The 26,071-nt window shown below is 34.1% G+C and overlaps 1 protein-coding gene across 1 annotated transcript in view; it reads right to left on the reverse strand.

The window, feature by feature from the left end:
- Positions 1-21,972, reverse strand: part of LOC149421534 (uncharacterized) — a 32,467-nt gene extending 10,495 nt beyond the window's left edge. The window contains exons 1-2 of the mRNA XM_089634918.1: positions 21,582-21,972; positions 20,940-21,065 (exon numbers count right to left, since the gene is read on the reverse strand). Of these exons, the coding sequence (XP_089491044.1) occupies positions 20,940-21,065; positions 21,582-21,725 (270 nt within the window). The 5' untranslated portion in view covers positions 21,726-21,972. The remainder of the gene's footprint in view (positions 1-20,939; positions 21,066-21,581) is intronic.
- Positions 21,973-26,071: the final 4,099 nt, after the last annotated feature.

The following is a 26,071-nucleotide window of genomic DNA, read 5'->3' on the forward strand; positions in this document are numbered from 1 at the left end:
GCCACGCAGCTGGTGGGCAGAACACACCTGAACACACCTCACCCGATGAACCCGAGGACCACTGCTAAATCACTTAACCAGAGATGTGCAAAATGGCTACCCAAAACCATTTGAAATGCAAAATGGAAATGGGTCAAAACTTTTCCATTTGAAAATGCAAAATGCAAAATGGGTTTTTAGAAAAGCATTTCAAATGCAAAATGCAAAATGGTTTTAAGAAAAGCATTTAAAATGCAAAATGGAAAATACCCATTTTGCATTTTGCATTTCCATTTGAAATGGATTTATTTGAAATAAAGCACATCTCTGCACTTAACGTATGGAATCACCTGGGGTGACCTAAGGCAGAGGTGTTAGTTATCCAAAAAACCCTCCTACCAAATTGAAATCTGACTGGTTTTATAGTACAGTGTATTATCAAGAACAATTCTTCACGGACAATATGCAGGCCGACTTGAAGCTGGAGCAGAGAGGTTGCTAGGAAGAATGGATCATCGTTAGTTGAATGACATCATCAACAAATTTAAAACATTATGTAGGTACCTACATACATGCAATGCGAATAGCAAATAGCAATGCGGAACTACAAAGGAAAAACAAAACAATTCACATTATTATATACTTCTTCTATAATACTTCTCGAGAGATTGTTTGTCTAGAAATGCCGAGTCGACTCGTAACATGTGAATTTCCGAATGAAATGGCAAAAATACAATAGGACGGATGTGGTACCGGAAATGTACTCGTACAACCATCCTACACACAGACGAGTTACACTACTTGCACTCACACATAGGTAGGCAGTAGGAATGTAGATACCTTCATCGCAAAATGGCGACACCCACTTTCTTCCGGTCTAATGACGCAATCGCGCCGCACAATTAGTGCCGGGACCAGGCACATTGGCGCCTGAGGCGCCCACTCGGAAAGGCGCCCCTCACAAGTTGACGATTTCTAACACTTTTGTGAACGGTCGAATTGCTATGATTGATGCGTGTTTTAAGTAAACCGGAGACGATCAGCATTCATTCATTCATTCATTTAGTGGACAATTTGTATAGCGCCGCTTTTGTGAGATATCATCTCAGGGGCGCTGTACAGTTGATGCAGGTATTACAAAAAATATAAATATTACAAAAATATCAAAATCATCTAAATGCGTTTAAGTTTGACAATTGATTTTATTCATTAATTTCATTCATTTGACATATATATCCAGCTAACAATAAAACACCCTAATATAATGGAACTTCCTTCTTCTTCTGGCGTTAGTAAGATTAGATTGTTAATATTAATTTTAGTTGTAAGTTGCTAAATATGTAAATACTCGTATATATGTCGTTAAGATAGTAGTTATAGGCCTTAGTCGTAAGTCACTAGATATAAGTCTTAGAGATAAGTCAGTAGTTCTAGTATTAACTATTTAAGAAATATATTTGTACAGCGCCCTTGAGGTGATTTCTCACGAAAACGGCGCTATATAAATTAGCCAAATATTATTATTAAAAATAAAGTGAAGTTAAGTTAAGTAAAATGAAATACAGGAACAGGTGACACGAAGATAGAAGATGGAGACTCTGCAGCAAGAATCCTAGGTGGTGAAGAAACTGGGCCAGCTGCTGCAGCGAGTCCACCGCGTCCACCAACAGTGCCAGCACGAGGTTCGTCATCCGTCCAGGTATTTGTCTGCTGCTAATAAAGCACTGATAGAATATCCTCTCACAGATACCAGACCTTGGCAGCACCGCTGTGACGTTCGACGAAGATAGAAGATGGAGACTCTGCAGCAAGAATCCTAGGTGGCGAAGAAACTGGACCAACTGCTGCAGCGAGAGAGCCTACCGCGTCAACCAACAGTGCCAGCACGAGGTTCGTCAATACTTGTTAATTAAATCGTTGATTCAAGTAAACGTGGATTAAGTAGTTTTTTCGCCATTGACCATTTAATTATATGTATCAAATAATATGTAAACACTAATTTATGTATCCAATACGTCTGTCTCGGCATAGGTATATCCTAGTGAGACAGACATCGAAAAACACTTGAAAAAAAACTGTACTATATTGATAACAAAAAAATAAAAATTCTAATCGATCGCTTACTGCAATTGATTTTGTATTTTGATTGAACGCAGAATATTTTAGCATTTTGTCGTAATATATTATTAATTTATTATTTATTAACGCCCTATCGGGCTTTTACAGAGGGAAACAAACTTTTACAATGTATGTACGTAAGTGTAACAGCATACATGGATAATAGTAAAACTATATATGAAAAATCAAATACGAATACTATGTTTAACATCAAATCCAATTATCAAGGCAACTGCACGTGCATCATGTTCCGACATCGTGATAATATATTCCTAATTTACCTGTTAATTCATTCGTAAGCTTTGCAAACCCGTTTCTAACCAGATTACCAATAATTTTAAGAGATTCATAATTAATTAGCAATACTCATTTTTCTCAGAGTGTGACGCCTAGATGGGAATCCGACGATTTGTAACTATAGATTTACTAAACAATATATTATAATAAATAAGATGAAAATAATAAACTGATGTACCTACTGGGTTTACTAAGTGAAAGAATTAATAAACTAATGTACCTACCTACTGGGTTTACTAAGTGAAAGAATTAGTAAACTAATGTACCTACTGGGTTTACTATGTGAAAGAATTAATAAACGAATGTACCTACTGGGTTTGCTAAGTGAAAGAATTAATAAACGAATGTTCTTACTGGGTTTACTAAGTGAAATAAATAGTAAACTAATGTAAATAATACCTACTGGGTTTACTAATTGAAATATGTATTACATTGTAATATGTAGATATAAGTTTGGTGTTTGATTAGGTTAGCGTGTGAGTGTGAACAAGAAGGAATTTTTATTGTTTTGCAATCAAAGCGAAGTGACAATAAATACCGTTATTGTTTGAGTTCACAGTCAGAAGTCAGAACATTATTAACGGGTATCAAAATAAGCACTTTAATATGTGTTGAATATGTGGAAGAAATCAATTATAAAAACAGCATCTACATCATGGGAACAATGGGAAAAGATAAAAAGAATATATGAATTGAGAGAAAACTTGCACCAACATAATAAAATACAAATGAACTCTTACATACCTCAGAACACGTAATTAAATTATGTATCAAATTATCGTAGATACATATAAAGAATTAAAATTCTTACTTTTCGGTGTGTTTGTTTCGTGCCATGTCTTCCTCCAGCGTCTTCGACTTATTCTGCCATTCACTTCCACGACATACATTCCCCTATATTATTCCCCTTTATTCGTTCATCACAAACGCTAACTTGTATTACACATTAGTATTTGTTTTATTTCATCGTGTCCTGTCTTCATCGGGCGCCCCCACTTTTTCTTCCATTCACAAAGAAAAATTAAATATTCAATATTGCTAATTTATTAGGAGTCTCTTCCAATTATTGTTAATCCGGTTAAAAAACAAGATTACAAACCCTTAACGAATGAATTGATAGGTTTCCTAATAAACTTTAGAAACTAGAATATTTTCGCATTTTGTCTTTGTATATTATCAAGTCAAATACAGGTACATGAACTCGTGTTTTGATACATTAGGAATTTACAAAAATTCAATCATGAAACGGTCTGCACATCGCGTTTTTAACCGGATTACCAATAATTTTAAGAGATTCTTAATGAATTCGCAATATTTATTTTTCTCCGTGTACGCACGTGTAAATGCGGTAATTATTATGATACACAACACAACATAACACAAATTCCTAGTATATCGGTACATGCATTTGCAATGATGAAACACGTGTTCCCACATCGTGATATTACGTTCGTATTTTACTAAAAGTTTATTAGGAAACCTATCAATTCATTCGTTAATACTAGAACGACCAAGTTCTGCTCCAAACCTATAAAGACCGCGGCCGTAATATTGACGGCTGTGAGTGTAATTTTTGTATAACATAAAATAAAACAAATTACTTCCTTTATTTAATTAGGTACACATTTGGTAAAAACACGTGTTTTTCTATGATATCCGATGGACTTCTCGCAAACGGGTTTCTTGCAATTATCACACGTGTCATCTGTTTGGTTTTTCTTACATATTTCATTAATTGGCACTGTTTGTCTATTATAAGTTTTATTTTTCAGTTTTTCAGGAGCAGTGACACCTGTAGGTGGAATGGGTATGTTGTAAACTTGGAGGAAAAAGCTAAACTAACGTAACCATCAGATTGAAGGCGGCGATCTTTGTAGGTATAAATCATTGTATTTCAAAAAGTAAAAAAAAATACATATCTGATTTTTTTCATCATAGTCGTTTAATCAAGAATCATGAAATCAAATTAATACAATAAACTTTGAGAAAAATATCGTCACATTACATCAGGCAGCCGTCAAAATGACGGCTATGGTATTTCTAGTATTAAGGGGCTGCAACCCCGTTTTTGACCGGATTACGAATAATTAAAAGATATTCTTAATAAATTATCAAAATTCAATATTAGTCATTATTCGTGTAACTTCCGAATCTCCATTTAATATTTTCCAATATAAATTGTTCTTGTATCTAACCTACGCTGTTGCATTTCACCAATAGTGGAATAAGCGCCGTTCTGTTAGACTCGAACTACAATTAATAACTAGCTATTATAATTCATTCCCCTAATATAGGTACAAACCGATCAACCTACCTGCGCAGTTACTCAATACATAAAAAAGGTGTTAATTAAAATATTCAATCGTGGAATTAATTGGTTCCGTCATCCGTGTAGATCGTGTATCGTGTGTCCCATTAGCCCCATCAATATTTATAGAGTTGTAATCCAGCGATGCCGTCTGTTTGCCGTGCCGCCACCGTTACCAAACCGACCCGATCATTCCGCCCCCTGCCGGCAACATCGAAGTAACAATTAGCTCGATTCCCCCACAAAGGTGATGCCTACAACCACTGAAGTGGTAAACAGATAGAAATGTCTTGTGGGCGTGTCTTGAAATATGTGCTGAAATAAGCTAAAAAATTCTTACTTCTGGTGACATTTTCAAAATTAAACTCGCGAATATTGAATTTCTTTCTCTAAAATCAAGTTAATTTCATTGAGTTGCCTGAGGTCCAAGAATCAAAGGATCTTTCTTGTGCAAACTGGCGAAATCAGGTTTATTTCAAATCGATGGATATAGATCACACTTTGAAGGTGGGTATGACGGGAACCATTTATTGGATAACAAATACCTTAGGTCACCCCAAGTGCTTCGCTACGTTTGGTGACTTGGCAGGGGTGCCCGGGTTGGTTAGTTTTATCTCCTGAACACACTTACCCTCAGATTTCTACCCACCCCTTATACTATTTCCACGCTTTCAAAAACAAACATAAACCAAAAACTACACACATATTTCATTTTAAGGACATGCACAAAATACAATAATATCGTTTCAGGCGCTGATATTCTCCATTTGTCCTCTGATCAATTTAAGTAAATGCGTATCAGAAAAAAAAAGTTAACTACGAACCCTACGAATCAGTCACAGCTTTAGTGTGATAGAGTGGTAAGTTTGAAAATTCGACATTATTTATGTTTTTTAGTGCAAAACGATTATTTTTTTTAGAAAATTAAATTTTTTTGAATGAAGACTTTCGGTAAATTTCAGTTTGGTAGTGCACTGCACCGATTTCCTGAAAATCTTCATAGAAAAAAATCAAATATTCGAAAAAAACGTTTTATTACGACTCTAGTACGTCCAAAATTCACAAGCCGCCACTGCCCCCAACGATCTGGTGTGTAAGACCTTAAATTATTTAACCGACCGGTCGGTGGCTGAGTTGACATCGCGTTTGGGTCCCACCCAGGCGTAGTGTATTCAATTCATCGGCTGGCTAAGTCTTCCATCACAACACAAGCAACATAACATTACTCGGGAATGTTTCTCTTTTTTAAATAAATTATTTTTAAAACGAATTAATTAATTAAAAATGTATTATTTTTTTACAGGTACTTAGATTAATTTTACATTATCTTTCTACGTATTTTTAATAAATGTTTTTATTTCTTTTAGGCATAATATCAATTTTATATGAAAACATCACTGGTTCATGCAACACGTCATTTCCACGTAAGTAACTGTTTGTTTCCCCCATAAACTCAAATTAAATATGTAAATACCTTTTTCCCCGGAACTTGCTCTCCTTCCTTTTCTTCAAATGACTCTCCACACAGCATCCTCAACGATGAAACAAACCATAAGGGAAATTATTTTCACTGGGTTCTATGTCACATCTTCGTTCTAAGTTTCGAATCTCTATTTAGAAGTTTGCAAAAGTTTTCATAGTCTACAAAGAATATAGGTACCTACTTATATCAAATACAAAAAAAATTAAAAAAACCGTAACTTTTTTTAAGAGTTCTAAAATAATGCTCGTATCAAAACATAATATCCTATGAAAGGTGCCAAGATTGTGGCTTCCTTTAAGACTTTTGTGGCTTCCTTTAAGGCTTTTGTGGCTTCTTTTAAGGCTTATGTGGCTTCCTGTAAGGCTTTCTGCTGCTTCTTTGAGGCTTTTGTGTCTCTGTGGCTTCATTGAGGGCTTTTATTTTGCCTTTTATAAATCACGCCGTTTTGTGTTCACTTTGATTTAGTTTTGGGACGCCTAAAATTTCGGCAACTTCTCCTAGGATAATTGTCATATTTTCATGGTAAATTAGGGAGCATATTATTTTGCGAGATATTATATTCCTCAGGACCTCCTATGTGGGGTTAATATTTAAAAAAAAACGCTTCTGGGGATTATCTATTTGGTGCAGATACTCTCCAGCCCAATACACTTTTTTCATTCCACTGCCGACAACCCGGGCATTACTATTATACTTTCCTAGGTACATGTAAATCATTATAACAACCCTTGCTTGTGTAGTGGTACTAGATGGATCAAAACATTAATATTTTATTTAATAGTTTTTTTTGCATAAATTTGAACGAAATTGATGAACCTCGCTACATACCCAGTAGAGTCACGTGGGGTAACCGTGCGCAATTTTTACATTGGGATTTTTGTATTAAAAAGCTTTAGGTATTTTACTCAATTTTTTTGTTTATTAATATGATCGATTATTAAGGCATCTCAAACAACCATAAAAACCTCATATGGTTCATAAATCATACAGTTATATAAAAAAGTTTACATGCATGTCGATTGCGTACACTTACCCCATGTGCGGGGTAAGTATACGCATACCGTAGGGTAAGTGTTCGCACCGCGAAGAGTTACCCCCCATTGCAATTATCACACTTAAATTTCCCCTTATCGTAGTATGTGCAGTTCTCATGCCACCATGCTTTACACACAATACATTCTATCCAATCTTCTGTTGGTGGATCTCGATATTTCTCCTTGCATTGTGGTCAAAAATAGTCCTTAGAAACCTGTTTATGTGCTCTCTTTAAACAGCTATGTACCCTGGAATCTCCCGCCTTACGCTTTGTGGTGATTCTTTGTGGTGTGACTTTCTTGAAAAGAGGTGGTCGTCCGATTTCCATGGTTTTAACTATTGGTTTTCGGACAATTTTTGCATCTGCATCTCTCTGCTTCTGCTGAAGTTTATTTTTATAAGGACTTGATTTTTCAGTTTGCGTAAAACTGCCGAACTTGAACAACGTTAAACCCAATAGCTCTCGCGATACTTGTGGGAGTAGTCTGTCTTAAATCTAAAACAGGGTTACGTTTTAGAAATCCATACACCCAATCATTGCCAGCCGTTTTTGTAATGTTGTCAAATCTGTTCTCGATCTTGTTGATTTCAGCATACTCGTAAACATTTTTTCTCATTGTCTGCATAGTCAGGCCGTAGAACATTTCGTCAGTTTTTTTACAATGATCAACGATTTCGGCCTGAAAATAAATGAATAATTATCAGATCAATAGTTTCACAAAAAAATGACATCTGCACGATAAATTAAGTACCTATTTATCTAAAAATCTACCTCTTTATCTGGTGTAAAAGTCGGATGATATCTCCCCATTGAAGTTGCTATTAATTTTAGTTTTAGGCGTTTACGCAGAGTGGCTTCACTGATCCCAACAATATCTGCAGCAGCCCGCTGACTCTTCACCTCTTTCACAAATCCTTTCGCAGTTTCAATCTGCTATTGAGTTCAAACTGAACTCTCTGTATGCTTTCTCACGTACACACGCGGCATATTTCACTGTAAAAATATAACGAGAGTTGAAATATTATGCTATAAAATCAATTGTATCTATCGGGGTAAGTGTTCGCACTCATCCAACTGCGAACGCTTACCCCAGCACACTTACCCCATCACACCAAAATTCAATAAAGTTTAAAAATCAGATTAGTGGTTATCTTTATTAGAATTAACATTTGGCACCCGTCTAACTAACAATATTTCACTAAAAATTATCATAGACCACGTCGCTCTGACACAGCTGGTTACACAATAGCACACATCGGTAAAGGAGATGAAAAATTTAAGAAAAGCACGAAAAAAAGTAATTTACCTACCAGTTTTTATTGACAAATCAGCATCCACTGTACACATTTCCCTCTTCGGCGCGATCCAGAAGGCTACTGAATTAAGGAACGCGCGGGCGCTTAACAGGCACAATCTTGTCGGAAACATCACTGCGAACACTTACACTCCGCGTACGGTTACCCCACGTGACTCTATCTCTGGGAATTTTCGGTGAAAAAGGGGACTGCGGGTGGATGTTCTAAAATATATTTTTTTTAAATACATACATTCAAATGTGTTCTCTTTGAAATGATTTGCATGTACCTACCTACATAATTATTCCTTCGGTGTAATGGCAACTCTGATCCATGTTGCTGTTAGTTCTGTATTGTAATGGGGTTTGGTGCTGCCAGGTGTTGATTAAAAGTATCGCACAGGTGAGTAGGTGGTCAGGCGAGGGGTCAGTATACACGCCCTTTTGCGGAACAAATATAATTAGACATAAGGTTTGCCAGAAATCGTCAATAGTTATAATTATCAATAATAAAAAAGTAAAATAATATATAATACCCTAGCTCATTCATTAAAAATTTAGGCGTATTAGATCTATCAAAAAATTTATATATAAAAATGCAAAAAACAGTCATTTTAGATACATGTAGGATTACGAAATATTTTAAAATATTTATGCTGAGGGATCAGAAGGATTTATAGGCCCTGTTAGAAGTTCTACCGAGCCGAACTCTCTGATATGAAAATATCTGGAGTCGGTGAATTATTTTCCCATTTGATCTCTGGTGAGTTGACGTGTTGTTCTTGTATTGTTTTGTATTTATTTTGCTTATATAATGCACTTGCATAATGTTTATTGACTAGATGATCATTTGTGGAAAAGTGTGTGGAAGGGTTTAGTTTTTCCTATGGGGAAGATTTAACCCGGACATAAAGTCGGAAATTCAAAACATTGATTAGGAAAACATTAAATACTTTAAAAACAGTGATTTTCCGAAATTTAAGAGATTGGTTGATTTTTAACTTTTTTAAGATAAAAATCATTAATATACTCAAATTAAAATTTCCCCGCTAAAGTGTTTCTCCGTATTTTGATAAGACCAACTCTTTTTAAAATTTCACAATTTTTCTAAGAAAAAATATCTAGGTATTTCACATTTCCTTCTTATTGAAAGATAATGACTGCACGGAGAAAACTAACTGATTTAAAATATTGCTAATTTATTTAAAATCTAAAACTAACTAACTAACCACCACGCCGTTTCTCCGCAGGGGTAGGCAGAGAGGACGGACCGCCAAACAACTCGGCCTTGGCACACACTCCTTGCCTCATTCACATTCTTACATCTTCTCATACATGCTCTACTATTATTCTGACTGTTGACATGGCCCGACTATTATCTGATTTACTTGATCGTGCCATGTCTTCCTCGGGCGTCCCCGACTTCTGCTACCATAATGAGAGAAAATCCTGTCAGATTTTTTGTATTTCGATTGAAAACGGGACTGCAGGCCTTTAAATAATGAATTGACAGATATTCTAACAAACTATCAGTCAAGCAGTGTTTTGAGGATGTGGAAACAAGGGTTCATAAAAATTCTCATTGGGTTGCAATCTGTTTAGCGAACTATTAACATTTTTTTAATTGAGTTCTCATTTCCTCTGTTAGACAGCATGCGTTTTAGAATTCAATGGTTGAAAAAATGACAAACTCTATTACACACATCAATGTATTATTTAATCATTGAAGAAAATGTAATAATAATAAATGAAAAATGGAACAGAATAACGCACATAAAATAACAACTGGAGATCGAACCCAATGACCTCTGTCCATTGATCCACTGATACCACTGATCTAATAAGACCTATTTAGGTTATTCAATCAAAAATACGCGATAATCAGAAAATCTCCAACTGCTAACAGAAACACAAAGAGTCCAACAAGCATCAAATGGTCAGTGGAGAAGTGAAGATTTTGGAAGACCAAATAATTGGCAAACAGAAAAGGTTGTTGTCCCCTTTGCAAAACAACATGCAATGCTGAACGTCCGTCAGTGGGCGGGCAGTCGCCATTGTTGAGAAACTCTATTCGCGCGATTTTCATTTTCCTTTTTTCCCGCTCAGAATACATTCATGTTGTTGTTATATTAATTTGTTTATTAATAGCCTCTGCATCTGCTTCGTGCGATGTCGGCTTTCCCGAGTGGAGCCGAAACGGGCAGTAGAATAACAACTGTGTCGGATCGCGTGATGTATCATTGAATTATTAAATGGATACAAATTGCAGTCGGAATGTGGCACGTCACAGCAAAATGAGTGCACGTTTTGCATTTACTGCATTTTTGAATTAGTAATGGGCGCCAGACTGGTGTCAGAATTTCATGTAAAAAATACCGCTCATTGTTGATGATTTCACAAGGGGAATTTCACTATTTTTTAAAGATATGAAGGAAAATAATGTTTTTATATATATATTCAGCATTTTCAACTTCGGTAAACATACTTTCTAAAAATACAAATTCATCCACTTGCTCGAAGTATTATTCGTAAGTACCTACCTACTCTTGCGTATTGTGACTGAAGTCGAATGGTGTTCTATTTTTATTCCCTTCCGAAAAAAAGTAAAGGGGAGGTTGCGATCAATGGACCACATCATTATTTTAGAATCGAACCGTTTTTAAAACCCAAGATCATGCGAAAAAGCAAGCAATACCCCTTTCAGAATTGCTTCTCTACTTTCAATGACTTGACGTCTTCCATTGAAGTGTGCCGTGTCTCCAGAGCTACGGATACAAAATTTACTTTGTAGACTTTTACATGTAAATATAAATCTTTGGGCAGAGCATTGGCACATTGCTGACCAATCCAAGGGAGCCAGCTATGCCTCAATACAAAGAACTATCCCATACAAACCGTGGTTTCAACAATTCCCCATTTTTCTACATAAGAAATTTACTCAATTATTCGATAGAGAACTGGAAATTATTCCATTCCTTCGAAGAATCCAAAATTCGCGTGTTTGACTCGCCAGATTGTACATTCTGTCATCTGAAAATGGGAACTTTAGATCACGTAAGTTTTTGATTGTCCCTCTCTAAACAAACATAATCTCTTCAATTCTTAAACAAAGTAATGTAGTAAAATCATCATTATCTTCCCCCACCTTCTTTTAGTTTTTCAATTTTTACGGCCTTCGATTACCTCGGAGGTTAAGTTGAAGTATACTACATTGTTACTATTAGAAATTACATTATATTTACTTTCACCCTTCAACCACCAATCACATTCCAGTGCTGATAAAATACGTATGTAATAATGAAACATAGATACATATATCCAAATGTGTAGGTATATAAGATTTCTAACACTCGGGGTAGTTAATACTAATAATTTTTTTTATTTTTTATTTTTTTATTATTTTTTTAGTTAGTTACATTTTTTATATTATAATTTTACTGGTCTTCCATTAAAAGCCTTAGCTTGTGGATGGAAGAAGAGTTAACATTTCACATATTATGTACAAATAAAGTCACGTGTACAGTTAATACAATGCAGTTAATACAGTTAATACATTTCATATAATTATAATTACTATTTACTATAATCATGTATTTCAATATATATGTATGTGTAGGTAATATAGACACATGGCAATCAGACCCGTTAACTAAAATATGTAAACATATATATTCAGTAAGAAGACTCTTTTTAGGGTGAATTGCCTAATACAAAAAAAAAGAAGAAAAACAAGTAAGATTTTTAGTGTGACATTCTCTAAAATACTTTTTGATGGAGTTCAACAATTGAATTTTGTTCCTAATGCTTCTGATTTCTATTGGTAGGTTATTGAAAAAGAATTTTCCTTGGTGAGTATAATGGTGTTGTGCAAAAGAAGTGTTTAATTTGGGGCACACAAATACATGTTTAAGTCTAGTACGATTTTCAGTTATAAATGCGTATTTATCTTTTTCTTTTATAATTTGTATAATTGAATTTTTTATAAATAAGTTTTTAAATGTTGGAACTTTGAATTCTTCGAATATGCTGTCAGTTGGGAAGTCTGGAGGTTTTTTTAGTATAATTTTTATTATTAGTTTTTGAACAATTTCTATGGGGGTCAGATTAGTTTTGTAAGCTGCTCCCCAACTGATAATGGCATACTGAAGAATAGACTGTACTAATGCGTAGTATATTGAGTATAGGTTTTTCGTTGATAAAAAGTTTCGTATCCGTAAGAATATATGAATTAACTTCCTAACTCTTTTTATTGTATGGTCGATGTGATCTTTCCATTTTAGGTTTTTATCTATGATTATTCCAAGATATGTAATTTTATCCGCTATTTTCAGAAGTGAACATTTTTGTTGGCAGTGATTAGTATCGTGTTGTGCGAGAGAATGATTATGTAAGAATATTTGAAGATTTGGAGGTACAATGTTAGTGTTAATTTCGAAAGGAATGACATATGTTTTATCACTATTTAACGACAAGAGGTTATTGTCAAACCATATTTTTAGATTATTTATGTCTTCTGTAGCTTTTAGATTAATTTTTTCCCAAGTTTTTTCTTTTATTATAAGGACTGTATCATCAGCGTAAGAGATAATTTGGCCATGCAATGGTTGAATAAATATGTCGTTTACATACAAAATGAACAATATTGGTCCAAGCACGGTGCCCTGTGGGATACCAAAATTTGATGTTTCTTGGTCGCTAGTTTGGTCATTTATTTTAACAAATTGTGCACGATTGTTCAAATAACTTTCTATCCATTGGACGGCTTTATCATTGATGTTATTTAATTTCAGTTTTTTGATAAGCTTTGCGTGTGAGATACTATCGAATGCTTTTCTTAGGTCTATGAATATTCCTGCGCATTTATTTCCTTCATCAAGTGCAGAGTATATAAATGATGTTACATTTGCTATTGCATCTTGTGTGCTTTTTGTTTTTAAGAATCCGAATTGATTGGAATGTAATATTTTATTGTTTTCTAGAAAATCAACAACCCTTTTTTTCACAATCTTTTCAAATATTTTTGCTATATTCGATATTAGTGATATCGGTCGATAATTTGAAACATTTTGCGGGTCGCCGGTTTTAAAGATAGGGGATATTATAGATTTTTTATAATTTGTTGGGAATATGCCTTGAGTCAGACTGAGATTGATAAGGTGGTTTAGTGGTTTCAGTAGATACATTTTCATTTCTTTAAGAATTTTCACAGAAATGTGGTCAAAACCTGGAGAGGATCCGTCTTTCATGCTTTCTATTACAAGTTGTATTTCAGTTTCGGTAGTTTTTTTAAAAGTGGATAGTGTATTTTGTTTTTGGGTATTAGTTGTTATAGTTTTTGGTGTGTGTACAGATTTAGTGATTTTATCAGCGAGATTGTTTCCTACTTTAGAGAAGTAAGAATTAAAAATGTTTGCTGTTAGTTTTGGGTCTTTGGATACATCTATGATATTATTTTCATGTTTTAAATATTTTATAGAATTATTTTTTTTCTTATTTTCAATTGCATAATTTACCGTTTTCCAAATAACTTTTAGATTGTTTTCTGAAGTAGAGATTATTTTTTTAAAGTAGTCGTCTTTACTTTTTTTAATTAAAGCTGTTAATTTATTTCTATATTTTTTGAGAACTATTTTAGCATTTTCATCGTGTGGATTTTTAATTGTATTTTTATATGGCCTTTCTTTTTCTCTGATAGATTTTATTAGGCCACAAGTGATCCAAGGTTTTATACGTCTGAATTTTGAATTCGTGTATAATGAGACCTCTGTTGTGGAGGTTTCAATATGATCCATAATTTGTTTTTCAAACATATTTGAGCATTGTTCGACATCGTTAGATTGTAGTATCGTACACCAAGTTTCTGCTTTCAATTTTTTCTCTAAAGTGGCAATATTTGTGGTTTTTTTAATAGTAATTGGAGCCTTAATTTGTGATTTTATTTCATTATCATACAATAATAAGCAAGTGTGGTGGTCAGTAATATTCGTTTGCCAAATCATTGTTTTGATTTTATATAGGTTTTGTAATTTTATGTTTATCCAAATATGATCTAAGCAAGACGATTTTTGTCCGTGCATTTCTCTAGTATTTTTGTTTATGCATGATTTAAAATCTAATTCAGTCATACAATTTAGGAACTCATTTTTGAAAATATTTTCTGATTTTTCGTTAATGTTAATATTAAAATCACCCGCGATAAAACAGGTTTTATTTTTAAGCGGTAGTAATATATTTTTCAGTTGAGTTATAAAATGTGAAATATTTGATTCGTGTGTTCTGTAAATGGCAATTATGTGATAAATATATTTATCGAGTTTAATTTCGATTTGAATACAGTTAGTCAGTAATATTGGGTGTTCTAAAGTCGTGACAATACTGAATTTGGTGTGAACGAATATTGCGATTCCACTATTTTTATTGATATTTATTTTAGTTGGGATGTATGTATAGTTAGGAAGTTGAAAGGCTGGTGACTCATCATTTGTAAATGTCTCTGTTAATATTATACAGTCTGGTTGTAATATTAGATTATTGATTTTAATAATAAATTCATCAAAATTTTGAAACATACTACGAATATTTTGGTGTAATATGAATAGACCGTTAAATTTGTGTGGGAAAAATTCATTACATGTCTCTGTGCTTGCACATTCGTATTCATGGATTTTGTAGAAATTTTCTATTTGGCTAGCTATAAAATCATCCATTTAAAATTAATTTTAATTCATTTAGAGCAATTGATAGCACATACATCCATAAGCTTGCCAAAACTATGAAGAATTAAATTAAAAGAATTACGCTCCGTTATTATAATTATATCGGTATCGTGTCTATTAGTGAATAAAGTGTACTTATATCTGTTGCGAATGAGCATGAGCATGAGCATATAAGAGAGCATACATGAGCATGAGCATGAGCATATAAATAATACATAACATAAGCATATAAATAATATAAAATATAAGCATAAAGAGAAAATAAAACATGAGCTTAAAGAGATTAAAAAACATAAGCATATAAAGAAAATAAAACATAAGCATATAAAGTATACCAGTGATATATGGATTTGGTTGTTGCGGATATTTAACATAAGCGTGAAAAGTATGCATAACATTGGCATAAGTATACAGAGTATGCATATAGTTGTTGCGAGTATATATCACGAGCATATAAAGCATAAGCATATAAAGCATATAAAATATAAGTATATAGAGAAAATAAAACATAAGCATAAGCATGTAAAGTACATAGGTGTTATAGGGATTTAGTTGTTGTAAGTATTTTACATAATTATAGCAGGCATATAGTGTAACTATGAATTGAAGATACATAGTACAAGATTTATATTGGTTAATGCTAAAACTAAATGTAGTGTTTGGGTAAAGAGATAAAAGAAAACTAGAGAAATACAAATTAAATAATTTAAATTCCCCTGTAACCATATACCTGTGCCCTTCTATTTCATATAATAGGTTGAGATTAATAGTTAAAATAGTGATGTTAATGAATTTTGAGTAAAGTAAAAAATATTTTATAAACATAAATACAATAGTTACAGTTCTTTTACAAGTTATTGGGTGTGTGAGATAAGATGTGTTTGTTTTTGTCATTGATAATAATGACTGGTGTTCCAATATCTCTACGGACGTACACTTGCCCTCCACGGGTCCAGGCGAATTTATATAAGTTTTCCCGTGTAGCCTTACGTGCAAGGAACCATAAGTGTTTCGCACGAAACGTCAGGTGTTCCGAGACGTATATGTGAGAGCGAGGTCCTGCAATTCCGACGAGGGTGGTGTTGAGTTTTTCTTCTCTATTGTTAGCTTGTTTGTTGAACTTTTTTATGTCTGACAGGAAAACATCACGGTCAATACTGGTTTTAAATGATATGATTATGGGCCTACATTGGTCTTTAGGTATTTTTTGGGAGATGCGGTAAGCTGCGTCAATCTTGTTCATTTCCACGTTTGAATTAGTAGTTTTTTGGATATTGAATATGAGGTTATTTAAGTTTTCCCCATTATTTTCCGGGATCCCCCTGATTTCAGCGTTTTTAGACCTATTTAGCCTGTCTATTTGCTCCATTTGGTTTTCTAATACTTCAATTCTTGTTTCGAGGCCGGTGTTCTTTTTCTCAAGCTTGTTATTAGTGTCCTCAAGCTCGTGGACGCGAAGAAGAATGTCTTCATATTGCTTGCTCATCCCCGCTAGAGTGGCAAGAATTTGCGTGTTTTGTTCGAGTAGTTTGGCGAGTAGTTCACTATCAATAAGTGAACTGCCACTGGGTTTGACAGTCGGTGTGACACAAATGCATTGTTTACATTTTATGAGGGCACGCCGCTCCTTAGAGAGGCGACGGTAGGTACTTTCCGTCACACCTCCACATTGCAGATGGATTGTCTCCTTGCAGGTTACGCACACAAAAATAGACTCGTCTGAAAGTGTTGGTTCGGAACATTTTTGACAGGTATTATTCATGTTGATGATGTATGATATGTTGATGATGTTTCACTGTTATTTTATGTTATTTGTAATAGGCAGTAAAAGTTTTGCTATAAGCAGTCACAGTTCTTAGCACAGATAAACACTGGATTGAACTGTCACTGTCAAATGTCACTTGATCGAAAATTAAGAAACTTGTAATCGCTGTAGAATTAATGAATTATAACCAAGTTTGAAGTTTGTACACTAAATGTGACCCAAGGAATCACCTCCAATACATTTAATTTTCAATATGACGGTTTTAAATATAGATTTTATGATTTTATCGGTAGAGCAAATATCGTGGTATACACTGTTTATTGTTGTATTGTTAACTGAATTACACTCAGATGATTTGTATAGCGCCGTTTTTTATGTAAAATCACCCGGGAGCAGTGGTTATCGCACGAAGAAAACTTACAGATATAAAATATTGCTAAATAATTAGGAATCTCTTCAAGTTTTTCGTAATACTGTTAAAAACTGGAATGCACGCCTTTAACGAATGAATTGATAGGTTTCCTAGTAAACTTTAAGTAAAACGCCAATGTGTTATCGCGACGTAGGAACACGTGTTCATAAAAAATCTAATACTTTCGTATTTCGTCATTATATACAGGGTGTATCGGCACTAACCCGACAAACTTTAACCAGCTATTCCTTAGCACATTTGGAGTAAAAAATGTTATGTGCACTTTGCTGTCCGGTAACGTTTTTTTTTAATAAAAAATTAATTAAACATATTTTCACCACATGTCACCACCGTTTTATCCTTTGTCAAAATTTGAAAGCAACATCGCAACTCTCGCGTGTTGCTGCGAACGAAGCCCGTATTACATAATCCAGTACCAGAAAAGAAATATTTTATTTAACAATAATGATTATTCACATTTTTCGTATGCGAATCACTGATTGTCTTCTTGTATTGTACACATCAGTTTTATTTTTGTATCTAAATTGTTTCACCTCTGGAATGCTTTGGTTTCACCTCTTACGCGTTTCACGTATTAAATAGTCTAATTTTGAAACTAAGAAACTAATTAGTAGATTTCCTGAATTTATAATCGAAGTCCAATAATTCTGAGCACTTTTAAAAACAATTTTCCTCACTTAGGTACTTATCAATAATAATAATTGGATTATTTGAACAGCGCCGTTGTTTTTTAAATCACCGTAAGTGCTCTGTCAAAATGTTACTTGCTAGGCTATCCTACAACGTATATTTTTTAATAAATTTAGTTATTTACAACTTCGCGGAATGTGATTTATGAATATTATTGCTTATGTTAAAAGCCTTCCAGAATTACCGGAATATAACGAGCAGCTTGACACACTTAAGTTTATTTCCACTAATTTGAAGGTACAAAGAATGTATAGTTTTAAAAACAATCCCGATGAATCAAAAAACGGTTCATATAAAACTGCTGCGCAACACACTGAGACAAAGGAAAGCACTCACACAAACGTCATGACTGCATTGGATTGACCACCTGCAAATGAATGCTGCCAGATTGCTAATTTATTTAAACAATAATTATTAAATTTTATTTAAAATATCGCAATTTTTTTAAAAAATCGACAATAAATTACAACTATAATTTAAAAAAAATATTCTTAACCCCACGCTTTTTCGTAATTGATTAATTAATTCAGAATTTAAACGTTGCTTGAAATGACTAGCCGTATTTGGTGACCAGATCTGAATATCCAGGTTCAGAATTTAAACGTTGCTTGAAATGACTAGCCGTATTTGGTGACCAGATCTGAATATCCAGGTTTAGAATTTAAACGTTGCTTGAAATGACTAGCCGTATTTGGTGACCAGATCTGAATATCCAGGTTCAGAATTTAAACGTTGCTTGAAATGACTAGCCGTATTTGGTGACCAGATCTGAATATCCAGGTTTAGAATTTAAACGTTGCTTGAAATGACTAGCCGTATTTGGTGACCAGATCTGAATATCCAGGTTCAGAATTTAAACGTTGCTTGAAATGACTAGCCGTATTTGGTGACCAGATCTGAATATCCAGGTTTAGAATTTAAACGTTACTTGAAATGACTAGCCGTATTTGGTGACCAGATCTGAATATCCAGGTTCAGAATTTAAACGTTGCTTGAAATGACTAGCCGTATTTGGTGACCAGATCTGAATATCCAGGTTTAGAATTTAAACGTTGCTTGAAATGACTAGCCGTATTTGGTGACCAGATCTGAATATCCAGGTACTTCCTCACCTTCCACTCCTTCCCTTAGCCATAAAACTTACCCCAATTCAACATAAAAATTGTTTAAATTATCGGATGTAATGAAATGCATAATAATTAGACCCCAAAATACTTAATTATTCAGGGAAATAAACCCCTGAGTCATCAGTTGGAAATACCAACGACATTAAGTGAAATTAACAATGCAATAATCCTATTATTGCATTGTTTAAAATTTCACTTAATTATTAGCATTAGCAAATAATATTGGGATTAGCAAATAATAATTTACGACAATTTACTCGGAAATCAATAAAGCCAGAATAATAAAAAAAGAAAGTTATCACTTACGTCGTCTGTAAGTGGCTTTACCAAAGTTTGATAATGCCGTCAGAAGGTGAAACAGCTGTCACGCGTAATAATAATTACAACTAGCAGAACTTGTTTATAAACACACTGTTTTTATAAATTTTTTAATAAGACTGTTAAAATAAAAAAAATCTCTAAATTGAAATGGAGTTCTACAAACTAAACTTAAAATCAAATAAATTTATTGCGAAGGTTCAAAGTACTGTACTGTAATATTATATTAAATAATTTTTACGTGTTTAATTATTGTTTAAAGTCAGATTAAAGCGATTAAAAAACCCACCTGGCAATTCTTATTCGAGTTTCGTTGTTTTTACGTATTGGCGCGCTTACAAGCATCAGTCGTCTCATTTTTAACCATTAATATTTAGTGTGTAGGAAAGAGAGAAGACGCTTTTCGACACACTTGTCGAAAAACTTGTTGAATGCCGACGGGCATACTCTTCTACAGATTTTATTAAATATTGATATGTAGGTAATATTGATGTGTAAATGAATGACATTGTGAGAATTTTACCAATAAATAATAAATGAAAATGCGGACATGTAGTTTATGTTAATTTTTTTATTGGAGCATTTGTTCGAAGTGACTACCATTATTTTCGATGCAAGCGTGTAGTCTTGTTATATTTTGATTATTTAAGTTTGCAGGATTTGCTTTAATTTCTGCAGCGGCTTCCATCACTCGTTCGAGCAGTTGCTCTCTTGAGGCTATTGGCTTAGCATACACTTTTTCCTTGAGAGCCCCCCACAGGTAGTAATCCAGGGGGGTCAGGTCGGGTGATCTTGGTGGCCAAGCAATGGCCGGACTTCCACGGCCTATCCAACGACCAGGAAACTCGACATCCAAGTAGTTCCGCACGGCAATCGAATAGTGTGGTGGGGCTCCATCGTGCTGGAACCACATTCTCCGTAGTAATTCGAGGTTCACATCTTCCAGAATCTCGCCCAGTTGCACTTGTAAGAACTCCAAATACATCGGTCCATTTAGTCTGGGAGGCAACTCGATTGGACCGAGTATTTGATTTCCCAGGATTCCTGCCCACATGTTGATGGAAAATCTGTCCTGGCTCGACGACTCCCGAACAAGCTTGGGGTTTTGTTCAGCCCAATGGTGCAAGTTGTGCACATTTAGCACTCCTGTTTTAGTGAACTGTGCTTCGTCGGTAAACAATATGTTTTTCATGAAGTCTGCATCTCTTATGACATTATGCAGCATTCTTCTGCAGTACACGACTCTGGAAAAGTGGTCATTCTCCATGAGGCCTTGGCAGCGCCTATAGTGAAAAGGTTTGAGCCCGTGCTTCTTCAGAACTCTCCATACCGCCATGTGTTCCCTGTGTCCTATCATCAGAGCGACCCGACGCACGGACAGCGTGGGGTCTTCGGTAATTAAGTTCAGGATTCTCTCCTCAACTGCCACAGGAACGATGTTGTGTCCTCCGCCGGCGCCTTCAATCCGTCCGATGCCACAGTCACGCAATTGTTGATACATCTGAAACAAAACAACAAATAACAACTGCTTTTATTATTCAGCTCAGTAATAATGTCAAATAAACAATCGCGGGCTTTTTCACTCATTTTATTTTTAAAGAACACTTATTTTAGGCACATATCAGAAAACTTACGTTTTCTCTTCATTTATTTCATTTTTTTATAGTAAAATGTATAACAAAGTGTTTTAAATTATAATTTTCTTAACTAGGTACGGTTGATATCTTGGATTCACAGGGGTGAAATTGAATTCAAGTAATTTAAATAATCCCATGGTGAGAAAGGGAGTGAATTCAATTGCAGTGAATGATGCATTTATTAGAGATTAAAATTAATTAACTTTTTAAAACGCCGTTTAGTGACCACTGAACACAAATCACCTAAAGTACAATTTACATTTTTAAAGTTGGTGGCCCCTTGTTATGTTTTTAATGTTCCCAGTTTAAATTTCAAAAGCGCTTTTTGGCATTATCAATGAATGTAAATAGTTTCAATAAACAATTGATAGGGTACAAACCTGGACAAAGGTAGCATGGTGTGGGACGCGTCTTCCAGGAAACCTCATGCGATACTCCCTTACGGCTGCTCGTGAATTTCCATTGCAAAATCCATAAACAAAAACAATATCTGCTTGCTCGGCAGGTGGATAATTGAGGGGCATATTTCAACAGTAAAAACTTAGATAACAAAACAAAAACGAAACTAGAAACTTGATGACATGCGAACTCCCAAAACAGCACTGACCACTGATACGAGACGGGGTGGCGGGAACCACACGGGACTTGAGACAGAATATGTGTGAAAGAGATGACAGTAGCGCGGCGTTGCCAATTATTTTACCCCTATACTGTGGGCAGTAGCGGAGTGTGGAAATTTTATTTATTTTTTGTTTTTAAAAGAAAAAAAATGTTACCGGACAGCAAAGTGTACATAACATTTTTTACTCCAAATGTGCTAAGGAATAGCTGGTTAAAGTTTGTCGGGTTAGTGCCGATACACCCTGTATTATCAGGACAAACGCAAGTGCATAAAATACGAATTCCGATATATTATGAGTGTACTAAAGGTTTATTAGGAAACGGCCCGCAATCCCGTTTTTAATATGATTTTAATAAATCACCAATACTCACATTTCTTAAAAGAAAAGTGGCAAAGAGCCACATTAAAAACAAGCTAAAGAATAAGGAAGATGACAAAGGTTCGGGGACACAATTATTATTATTTGATACCCATAGCAGTTCTGCAATAATCCATTCAGAACATATCGGAACACGTGTTGCAACTGCGCTTTTCCTGATAAATGTAATGACGAAATGCGAAAATATTAGAATTTTTATGAACACGCGTTCCGACGTCGCGATAACACATTCGTGTTTTACTGATACTTGGTTAGGAAATCTGTTAATTCATTCGTTAAAGGCCTGCAGTCCCGTTTTTTTACAGGAAAACGAATAATTTGGCCAGATTTTTAGTAAATTAGCATTATTTTATATAAGAATCTCCGTACAGGCATTTATTTTATGGTGGTACTAGCTGACATGTATGTACCTGGCGTTGCAGGGGGTTATCCTTAGGAGATACACATATACAAATAAAGACTTTTCTGTAGCACTTTTTAAGATGTACAATTCCGTAGTATATTATTTTGAGGTATCTCATAAGGTTTAGCCAGCATTAGCGATGTAAGCGTTCGAAAATATTTTACTACTTGATTACAAAACATCGACATTTCTATACTTTTTATAAATATAATATGCATGGATTATATATATAAATCTTCCAGAAGAAATTTCCTAAATGGTAGAGAAAACCCTATAAAAATCCGTTGCCTAGTATAAAAGAACTAAGCGCACAAACCGACTCTTATACTATACTACTTTTATACTATTTATTAATTATTAAAGACAATAGCTATGGTAACATAGCGACGATCAGGAACACTGGACTACAGGCTTCTGATGAGGGCTCTCTTGAGGAATGTGAACTTAGTTTTTGCAGTCTATTTTTCGAAACTTATCTTCATTTTATGGTATCTCACTTTTCGCTTCTCCTCTGCTTCCCCAGTCAAAACATCTATACGATCCTTCAGGCTAGTAATATTTTTAATATCCTTTAACCCTCGCTTTTCAAATAATATTATTGATAATGGGAAAGACGGTCACCAGTTGGGACTAATTCAATATTCAATTGTCGATAAATAAATAATGATCGATCGTTCATGTTGTCATGCGCAATGAAGAATAATGAATCACGACAAACCATTATGATTAGGTGACAACTATTCACGTTCTCATACATGTGTTTACATTTTTTATGTCATTGATTTTTTTATGTCGCGATATGTTGTTATCAGCAGAACATTTAGTGTCAACGATCTATTATGTTGATTTATGCTTTTTGACTACTACCTTGAAGGAAAAACAACTTAGGTCGATAAACGGAGAAAAATGAGTACCTATTACTGATGTATTAAGAATCTCTTCAAATTATTGATAATGCGGTTACAAACGGGATTGCAGGCTTACGAATGAGTTACAGGTTTACTAAATAACTTTTAGTAAATTACGAATATATTATCACGATGTCGGAACACGTGTGTATGAATTTCCGAATATTTTCGCATTTCTTCATGGTACTTAACTTTTTGGTGTCTTTTGGATTGAATTTTCTATGGATAACGAATAGTCCGAGGGTGTTCATAATCAAGGCAGTTGCTTTGTTGGCAACTGACCCGATGAATGCATTGCAAAGTTGTCCGAAACTTTAGCAAAAGGTGGCATTTTTAAAGTGATTATTTTTTTAATTGCTGCCTGGCGGGGGTTGCTTGTTCCTACTGACCCACCTGATTATTTAAAATATTTGTATGTTTGGTAAGTTTTTAGATTCTCACGGCCAAAAGCATTTTTGTTGTTTGTTTTTGGGGTGTTATGCCGCAAGTTATTTGTTATTTTTGGGGTGTTATAGCGCAACACGGCATAACACCCCAAAAACAAACAACAAAAATATTTGTATGTTTAGTTACTAGAAGTTTTCGTGATTACAATTTTTTGTTCAAATTCCAGAATATTGAAAAAAAAAATTGGAAATAAAAACTTGTAATAAAATCGTTTTATCATTGAAGTATTATATAATTATTCCTGCTACCAGTGGTGTACTGACAAACATAAATACACATATCTATATGCTGCTAATTCTAAGAACATTTACAAATTTTCAAAAATTCTCAATAATTATGAATCTGGCATTCCTTTTATCGTGTATTTAGGCAAAAAAATGGCCGATAATCCCCAAGAAGTCGTTGATCTCTTCGCTGAAATCTTCATTAAAGTCTATGAAACTGCAAACTACTCTCCATTGTTAGACACTTCATCAACTAATAATGATAACAATACCGATTTTAATCAATGTGTATTCGACGAAAGTGATATAAGAATTAACTTCAAATCCCTTGATCTTAACAAATCGGTTGGTCCTAATAACATTCTTCCAATCCTCTTATCAAAACGTTTATCAGTCTTAACACATCCTTCTAGTAAACTTTTTAACTTATCTCTGAAAATCGGCACCTTTCCAAAAAAATGGATAACAAGCTTCTCGTCTCTAATCTTTAAGAAAGGTAATAAATCGGATATCTCTAACTATAGACCTATATGTATGCAGTCGTCAATCCGGAAATTATTTGAATCTGTTCTGCTCTCTAAGCTTCCGCCTGAGATCAATAAAATAATTTCGCACCGTCAACATGGCTTCATGGCAAATAGATCTATTCTAAGAAACTTAATGATTTATCAGGAATATTTATTTAATACAATGAACAAAGGTCTTCAAACAGACGTTGCGTACACCTACTTTAGTAAGGCTTTTGATAATGTCTCACATAAAATTTTAATTAAAAAATTAGGAACCCTTGGAATAAAGGAGAATACTTTGAGTTGGTTTGAAAGTTGCCCAAAAGAAAAATATCAGTTAAACTCAATTCACACCAGATTGAAGTCTTCACCGGCGTTCCACAAGGGTCTCATTTGAGACCAATGTTGTTTTCCTTGTTTATCAGCGACTTAACTACCGATTTTGGAGTTATGATACTCCTACTTGCTGATGATCTTAAAGTTTACAAAACTATTTCTAATTTCAATGACTGTTATATAATACAATTAAATCTTAATGAATTGATTTTAATTACTATTCACTGGGTTGGTGAGAAGCAATCTAGAGTATAATTCGACAATCTGGGCCCCATCGTATAAGATTCACCAACTAAAAATCATAAATTATTCACAAACTAAAAGCATAAATTTCTAAAATGTATTAATTATAAATTAGGATTTCCAGTCGAAGATCTTAATTACACCTTTTTAAATGTACTTACTAAACTTGACCGACTTATCGTCAAGGCGCGCAATGATTGATTTAGTTTGTCTTTTCATAATGACTTTAAGAATGGCAGATTAGACGCCATGGATTTAACGAACTTTATTACTTTTCGTGTACCCACGCGCAAGAAAAGACAGACTACTCTCTATATCTAATGTTCCAAAGTCTGCTAATAATTATTTCGAAAATTCGCCCATTCAGAGGCTACACAGACAAGGTAATAATTATAGTTCTATCGATGTTTACCGCTACCACTCAACAACCGAACTATAAAAACAATATATTAGAACATTTGTAACCGATCCATAATATTTCTTCTTTTTTCTTACATGCACACTTTATCTTTGTATCATTTTTTCTAACACCGGGCGTAATAAAAGTTTGTTGATTACACTTTTGCTTCACAGCAAACCTTTATTATTTATTCCTGTACTAATGTTAAGCTATGTTCTGTGTAACACCAATTTGACTTTATAAGTTTGCTAAATACTAACATGCTTAACAATAAATATTTGATATTTATTTGACTAACATCAACATTGTTATTCAAATTGTTATGCTCCGCTACTACTTTCATGGTATCTTAATTACCTATCTTATACTTTTATTATTATATTTATTTATTGAACAACT

This window comes from Hesperophylax consimilis, chromosome 8 (genome assembly GCF_061612785.1).
Source record: "Hesperophylax consimilis isolate HC1 chromosome 8, BYU_Hcon_1.0, whole genome shotgun sequence".
NCBI lineage: Eukaryota > Metazoa > Arthropoda > Insecta > Trichoptera > Limnephilidae > Hesperophylax > Hesperophylax consimilis.